This window comes from Eurypyga helias, unplaced genomic scaffold (assembly GCF_000690775.1).
Source record: "Eurypyga helias isolate BGI_N326 unplaced genomic scaffold, ASM69077v1 scaffold863, whole genome shotgun sequence".
Classification (NCBI taxonomy): Eukaryota; Metazoa; Chordata; class Aves; order Eurypygiformes; family Eurypygidae; genus Eurypyga; species Eurypyga helias.
The window spans coordinates 70,497-78,876 of record NW_010242901.1 but is presented as its reverse complement, the minus strand read 5'-3'; the positions used below and the strand labels follow the sequence as shown (position 1 = coordinate 78,876).

At 39.0% G+C, this 8,380-nt stretch overlaps 1 protein-coding gene across 1 annotated transcript in view; it reads left to right on the top strand.

Annotated features, from left to right (window-relative positions):
* PPAPDC1A (phosphatidic acid phosphatase type 2 domain containing 1A) overlaps nt 1-5,975 on the top strand; it is a 51,599-nt gene extending 45,624 nt beyond the window's left edge. Inside the window, exons 7-8 of the mRNA XM_010149199.1 lie at nt 2,770-2,940; nt 5,776-5,975. Of these exons, the coding sequence (XP_010147501.1) occupies nt 2,770-2,940; nt 5,776-5,975 (371 nt within the window). The remainder of the gene's footprint in view (nt 1-2,769; nt 2,941-5,775) is intronic.
* Nucleotides 5,976-8,380: the final 2,405 nt, after the last annotated feature.

Here is an 8,380-nt window from a genome sequence, read left to right as displayed (position 1 = left end):
CTGCTGAACAGATTCCATATTAATTCATGAGCATCTCCTTCAAGAAATGTGACAGATCCTGAAAAAAACCCAAATTGTGGGGAAATAGTTTTTTAAAAGCATCACAAGATTTGCTTTAAAGCCTTTTTGGCTAAATCTGCTGCTGCTGTGCACCACACTGAAAATTGCTAGCCAGATTGCCTGGAAAATGCTACTAATCCTGAGTACGGGTCTGTGTGAACGGAACAGCTACTCTATAGTTTGGGCAATATTTCTTTAAAATTTGAAAAGGGAGGGCGGTATTCCAGTTTGCTGAGATATGTTGTCAGGATCATAGATTTATTTTTTCCATGGTGCTCTGATTATGCATGTCACACCCTGTTTCAGTGTGAAACATGCAACTCGTAGGAAAATACATTCAAGAAGACCATGACTTAGAAATGTCAAAAGAAATTTCTTCTTGTTTGATAGGTAGTCTGCAAGTTTATATGACTCTCAAAGGTCTGTATGCAAGAAGGTAACCGAGTCTGCAAGAAATCTTTTATTTATTCAGGATTGTTATATTTCAAAGTTTGTCTCTGTGCTGGTTTTGGTTGGGATAGCATCAATTTTCTTCACAGTAGCTCGTATGAGACTATGTTTTGGACTTGTGCTGAAAAGAATGTTGATAACACAGCAATGTTTGTAGGAAGAGACTATGTTTTGCATTTGTGCATTGACAATATACTAATATTTTTAGTTGTTGCCAAGCAATGTTTATATAAAGTGAAGGACACTTTCACTTTCTCATACCGCACCTGTGTTCCCAGCTGCTTCGCTACAGGAAGCTGGGAGGGGACGCAGCCAGGACTGCCGACCCAAACTGACCAAAGGGACACTTTTATGCCATAAAATGTCATGGTCAGTATAAAAGTTGGGGGGAGTGGGCCTGAGGGCTCTCTTGAACACTCACCCTTTCTGGCGCTGTCTCTTGCTGAGGACTGGCATGGTGTCAGTTGACAGGTAGTGAATGGTTATATAATTTTTTTTTTTTCAGATTGCTGTTTTCCTTTTCATTACATATTACTATAATTTTTAGTATTAGTAATATTTCTATTATTATTCTTTTCATTACATATTATTTGCATTATTATCATAATTATTTGATTTATTTTTAATTATTGAACTATTCTTATCTCAACTCAAGACTTCTCTTACCTTTTTCCTCTGATTCTCTCCTTTATCCCACTGAGAGTGGGAGAGTGGAAAGCATGGTGCTTATGTCCTGACTGGGGCTAAACCATGACAACACCATACTGTCTTCTGACAAGTACAGGATCATCACTGGTTGAAAAATCTTCTAGGAAAAAATGTATTTGGTATAGTGGTTTGATGACTAATCAGCATTCTGTCTTGCTCAGCCACAGCCACTCTTAAAGAAGTGATTTATTTATGTGTTCGAAGATGAAATGCAAATCTTCAATAATTGCATTCAACCAGCTGTGTAGTATAAACTTATGAAACCACTCCATTGTACTGTCAGCTAAAATTGACCATCCCATAGATTTATCAGCAGAACACCAAGTAATTACTTTATCACATCTACTGTTTGGGAACATGAAGAGAAGGGCATTTGAAAAGCCCTGGTAGGAGATTAGAAAAAAGATGCATGTCTGACCCAGCAGTGGTGGTGATTTTACTGTTAAATTCACTGATAGCAGAATCGGAACAGAAATCCATATTACGAACGTGACCTATGACCTCTTATAGAGGTGCTTAGATACCACAAAGATAAAAATATAAGGATAGTCAGAAAGAGGATTTAAATGCTTGGATATGTAGATTAAAAAAAAAAAAATCCATCCAATGTCTCTCTGGAAGGTGAAGAGCTGCAAGAGGAAAGAAATTCAGTATAGAAACCTGGTGCCTGAGTTCTGTCTGTTTTGCCAGTTGTGCGTGTTCTATACAAACAGGTTAATGGAACCTAAAAATCTCATTTAAATGTAATTCAATTGCAGTACAAAGTAAGTGAGTCCTTTTCTGCTTTGAACCTTAACTTTTTAGAGTAGGTCTAAAATCAGGGAAGGCATGCTGGAGGTTAAGCATGAAAGAGCTTTTGATACTCAAGTTAAAAGTTTGCATAAATATTTAATTTAATGTGCAAATAAAATCAGGGATTCTTTCTACAGCCAATGTCTCCCCCAGAGGAAAGAGGTAAATTGCTAAAGGAAAAAAAAAATTCAATTGTTATTGGATAGATGAGTGTCTAAAGGTACCACAGTATTTGCAAAAATATCAGATTATGTGAAAGCTGAGAGACATCTATGAGAAGGAAGTTGAGGTGCTTTGCTGCATTCACTTGCTTGATTCTTTGCATTGCTACATAGATAACATCACTGCTGTGGAGAACATACGTATGCCATGGATCTTGTGGGAAACTACCTGTTCCCATTCAGTCTCTAAAGAACTGTGTTTTTTAAAGTTTGTAAGATCATGTTTGCTTTATTATATAAACCCAAAACAAAAAACCAGAAAACTCTCTACCTGGGCAATTTGCTACGTCCCTTGAAAATACTAAGTTATAACAGGATTGTTTTTATGGTTACCTAGGTATCACCATCCAAATTATGAAACACCCTCAATTTTTTGCAGCTGGGTCTTCTCTACTTACCTTAGCTTCTAATATCTCCCTGAAAGTCCCGGAATTCTCTGAAGTAGAAGGATCATGCTGTCAGATCTTAAAGGATCTTAAGGTATAGTAACGTTCAGTGTTAATGACAAATACTGTAATTATGTGTTCTTCTTTATCAGTCGCATTTTCAGGCCTTGGCTTTACTACCTTCTACTTAGCTGGAAAGTTACACTGCTTCACGGAAAATGGCCGGGGGAAGAGCTGGCGGCTGTGTGCAGCAATTCTGCCACTCTACTGTGCCATGATGATTGCCCTGTCACGTATGTGTGATTACAAACATCACTGGCAAGGTGAGCATGGAGATACGTTTTTCCTACTTTTTTTTATTAGCCTTGTATTTCTCGGACTTTCTTTGTGTGTGTGTGTCATTAAATCACATGAGTTAAAACACAGTAGTATGCTATAGATTTTCCTTGCTTCTGGATTGATGCTGAAGATTTCAGTGTCTGAAAATACTGCAGGCTCCCTTTATCATTCTGCGTATTTTATGTACACAATGTACATCATCATATTTACATACAGTTCTACATCAGTGGGTTTTTCACATCATCATTTTTTACAAATGTAATTCAGTTTCATCAGTACTGAGCCCCGGAGAACACCACTTGTGACCGGCCACCAGCTGGATTTAATTCCATTTACCACAACCCTGCGGGCTCAGCCATCCAGTCAGGTTTTTACCCAGCAAGTACATCCATCCAAGCCATGAGCAGCCAGTGTCTCCAGGAGAGTGCTGTGGGAAACGGTGTCAGAGGCTTTAGTAAAGTCCAGGTAGACAACATGCACAGCCTCTCCCTCATCCACTAAGCAGGTCACCTTGTCATAGGGGGACATCAAGTTCATCAGGAGAGAAGGAGATGAGGTTTGTCAGGCAGGACCTGCCTTTCATAACCCCATGCTGATCACCTGGTTGTCCAGTACATACCACGTGATTGCCTTCAAGATGATCTGCTCCACTTGAGGTGATCTGCTCCATTAACCTTGACTTGTTCTTTAAGGAGACTCCTGGTTTCCTGCAGACACCTTTTGTTGTTACAGGGCTCATGACTCTTTGCTCACCAACACTTGGCGTTGCAGAGAGCCTCCATCACAAAGCTGCTGAATGTGAGGTGCTTGCCTCACCAGGCTGGCAGGTGGGACAGATGGCAGTTGTGGATTTCATGCTCAATGTGTGACACTTGGCTGCTTTGAACTCTGTTAAAGGGAGAGAGAGAAGAGTGTGAATGAATGTAAATGGGAGTGCACGTTGGGAGGTTTACTCTCAAGTTTTGAACACATATTTACAGTGTGTACTATCTCTTCCCAAGAGTAAGAATTATTTATGTACTGAAACATGTGCTATGAGGCAGATTATTGTGGTGTATTTTATATATGACCTAGGAAAACTACACCCAAGGGGTTGTGACTGTGTCCAGTACAGCTACTTGTATTTTTGTCTTTGAAGTTTAAGGAGATGAAGCTGAAAACTCAGGTCTTCCCAAGTTAAGAACAGTGCTGACAGACAGTATCCTGCAGGTGATCTATGCTTTTACCTTTAAGAACTGCAATCTCAAGGGAGACACTAGTTCACTCTAATATACAGCATGGAAGATTAGGTCTCGTCCTTTATGCTCAGCAGAGTCAACTCATAAGGTGGCTTTGTGGCAGAGTCTTAGCTATGCTGTGGGGAATGAGCAAGGACCATCAATATAATGCCCAAGTCCTGTTAAAAGACTCTCTGATTCTCACTCCTCTGATGATTACAAGCCATTTATTACCCACTGAAAATTGAACCACATGCCCTCTGTTCTAATATATACTAAACTGACAAACTAGGGCATTTAATCTGTATGTAATTATTTTAGACAAAAATAATTTGTATTGATTTATCCTTCATTTTCATTAAACTCAATGATTCACCATTTTTATTACACTGTGGTTTCTTTGTAAGTGGAAGTAAAATGCAGGCACACAGGCATACACAGATGATAAGGTGCTTAGTCAGTCTTGCTGAAATAAAACGTGGTGTCAGGTCATATTCAAGCCGATGCCTTTTGCCTCAATGCCATTATTGTTTGTGTTTGAATCTGAGGCTTTACAAGTCAGTGTGTATTCTCAGCGAAAGTTTGCTCTGGTGGTTGAAAATGAAACACAAGATCAGGCATGTATATTGGTAAGAGGCAGAGAGAACCTGACAACAGAACGATTCCTTTTCAAGCGCTATGCGGTTCCCATGGAAAACTTAAAATTGCCTCTTGTGCGAGAGCTTCAAATATCTCATATTGTAATTTATCTTATTTTGCTTTCTGGTAGGAGTATGGGATAGTAAAGAGCATCAAAGAAAGATATTCAAAAGATGTTAATTCAGTTAACAGGCATGCTTAGTCTTTGACCTTTCAGGTGTTTTTAGGAAGAATTCACCAACTTGAAATTGTTCTTGACAGCTGTCTTTCTCAGGGGCCTTGCAGGAGCTGCAAGTGAAATGAATTGTTCTAGCTGCCGTGGCCCACTTCCCGAAGGAAGCTAATTTTCTGTTTTGTATCTTACGTGCTCCCTGTCTGTATTGGGGAATGGATTCTGGAGTACACAGCAGTCAAGAGTAGATCTGGCACTCCAGCTGCTGTCTTTCCTGGGCTACCTGGGCAGAGGCAAGGAGCAGACTGTAGTCAGTGCGGTAGTTTGAGGTGTACCTGCCAGCGGGAGGCTCTGGATGCTGTAAACAACATAGTTCAGCTGTATTGTTGATAAATAGAAAACCTGGTGGTGCTCGTTGTAAATCATGGCAAACTGGAAGAAGATAATGAGGATTGCCTACCCTCAAATGTTTGTCAGCAGTGAGCTGGAACGTCAGGAATGTTTAATACCCCATGGAGGCTGTTCTATTCCCCTCGTTCATCTCCTGAAACGTAGCCAAGCATCTGCATTTTTGGGTTTGAGAGTGTTGGAGATGCTCCCAACAAAATATTGCTTTTATGTGTCCTATGTGATTGTGGTATTCAGCTCCAAATTCTTTATGAAAATGTGAAGTTTACATTTTCTGGGTTAAACACTTGCAGGTCAATGAAATGCCTTTTATTTACAGTTGTCGCTCTTGGCTGACCTTTCCATGGTAACATGCTTCTGGTTTTGTTGCTTTTCCTATTTAGATGCTTTCGTTGGAGGGATCATTGGCCTCATTTTTGCTTATATTTGCTACAGACAACACTACCCTCCTTTGGGTAATACAGCTTGTCATAAATCTTACGTCAGCCTGCTAGATCAGAACCCTGTGAAGAAAGAAGAGAGACCTACAGCAGATAATGCTACTGGCCTGCCTCTGGAGGGAATAACTGAAGGTCCCGTATGACTTTAAGAAATGTGCAGAATGAACTTTTTTAGCCTTCTCACATTTCCTCCAAACTGGTCTCTTAACATGGTGTTTCTTATTGTGTGTGTTTTTTCTTTAGTTTCTTTCCTTTTTATAAACACAATTTAAATATTTTATTTTTAATGCCATAATATCAACATACTTTTAAACTTAAATTTTCAATTCATATTGACTTCCTGAATACCTGTTTTCAGTCTACTGCAAACAGTAGAGGGAAGGGAAATGAACATTAATAAAAACAGTCCTGTGTGGAGGATGGTTAAGAGAGTAATTTTAAGATGTGGTTGAAGATATAGTAGATCTGGAAACAGATTTTCTGAAGTACTCAGTATCTCCTAGCAAGTTCTGGTGGTCTTCAGCACTCATAGATTTTGATGGGTGGTGAGTACACACAGCACTTTTCATCAGATGTTCAGCATCTGTTGTGGCCAGACACTTCTTTATATAATTTGATAAGTTAGCATCATCCTTATGTTTATCTTGTTGCCTTCTAACATTAAAAAAAGAAAATAAATCTCCATATCCTGGTAAAACTTCATATTAATTGTCAAGTCAAGGCCATTCTGAACTACTGATGATCAAGGAGCCAAAAGGTATGAATGGTTAAGTGTTTGCAAGAGCCAAGCCTTGTGCATTAGTAGTCCCACAGGATGATTCTGACATTCAAGAAATTCCACACTGTTATCACCTTGCAATAACGTATATGTTCATGGGATGGATTAGAAACTTGGTATTGCATCATTAGCAATTTTTGAGAGCTCTTGCAAGTAATTACTGTTTAAACAAAATGAAAGAAAAGAACACCAATCGCATTCATAAGCTGAAGTCTTTAAAACAAGTTTTTTAAAAAATGCTAAAACTGTGAGGATAAAGAAACAAAATGTTTCCTGTGAATCTCGGTGTGCCATGCTCATTCTTGTGTAGTGACTCCCTGCAGCATTGGTGATCTAAAGATATGCTAAGTTTTTCATTTGTGACTTTGGGCGCAGAACCATGAATGCTTGTGGTGGTCTCCAGCACTGTAGCATATCCAGAGGAATGCTGGAGACAGTTTTCCACTAGACCCATTCCACTTTTTCAGCTCGCCATGTTCTTGAGCACGGTGTTTGCAAAGGTTGGCTTCCTACCTGCATCGAAATTCACCCGAATCAAAACACTGTTGGTATGGAGAAGATTACTAAATGTGTGACTTAATTTATTATTGGTAGGATCCTGTTCTGTTATGTATGCACTATGCAGTATACATCACATTCCTGTGAAATGATGTACCTTTGAATGGCAGAATGTCAGATTCCAGATTCTTTTTTTCCTTAGATATCCTGTGAAAATGCAGGCAAATGTGCCGGACCGCATCTTGGCAGTTGAACATTTCTTAGCCGGAGCCACTGGTTAAAGCGATCAAGATAGCGTTGATCAACGACCATTATTACGGTGCTTTAGACTGGAGGAGACTGCTGCCATAATTATAATTTATGTGTTCCTGTTGGAATATGTATTGGCCTTGTAGGCATTTTGTGACTCAAACAGCTCAGTGTCTTTATGTAAGGCTTGTCTTTTACTTTTCTCAAAGGTAAGCTTTGTAGATTTTTTTGAGAAGAGCTACTTCCTGATTGGCAACACTTGAATTTTTATAGAAAGCAAGTAAATCAGAATCCCTTTAAAAATAAATGTAATAATTGCGTACAAGAGGATGCAACCTTGCTATGTATAAACTTATATGATATTTGGAAATTACTATAAATAGGAAATGACATTAGGTAACAGAATGTAGTAGTCATGAACCCAGGAGGGTTCTGAGGAAATCAGACCTAATCTACTTGCAAAACTGCTACCAGTTTGGCTGCATCACTTAAAGGTAAGATTTTTAATGACAGTTACAGTATTCTGAGATCTAGAATAGAGACAGTTACCCAAAGATAACTGTGGATTTACTGGTGTATATATGCTGGTTCACCAAACTAGCATCATCAAAGCAAAATTATTCTGGCATTGCATTGGCACTGGAATTGACAGAACATTCCTCTAGTGCAATTGAGGTCTTATTCTAGAAATCCACACAATTTAGTGGAGGTTTAATCTTTCTATAAAGTTTTTAAACCATCCTGCAGAATTCTGTAACAGGGCTATCATTTTCTATTACTTCATATGGGAGGATTAATGAAAGCCCTCGAGTAAGGGTGTCATGTCTTTACATTGTATGGGGCTTAGCCATAGCAGGAACCCTAGTCTTCCAGGTTATATGCAAATGTTAAAAACCAAACAAACACACACACTGAAATCAGAATTAGAAGTTTAATACTGATGCATAGAGCATTTTGCATGTTTTTATAGAGATCTGGCTTATTGTCAAAAATGAGTGGGGCCTCCTAAATGTGGTGTACACA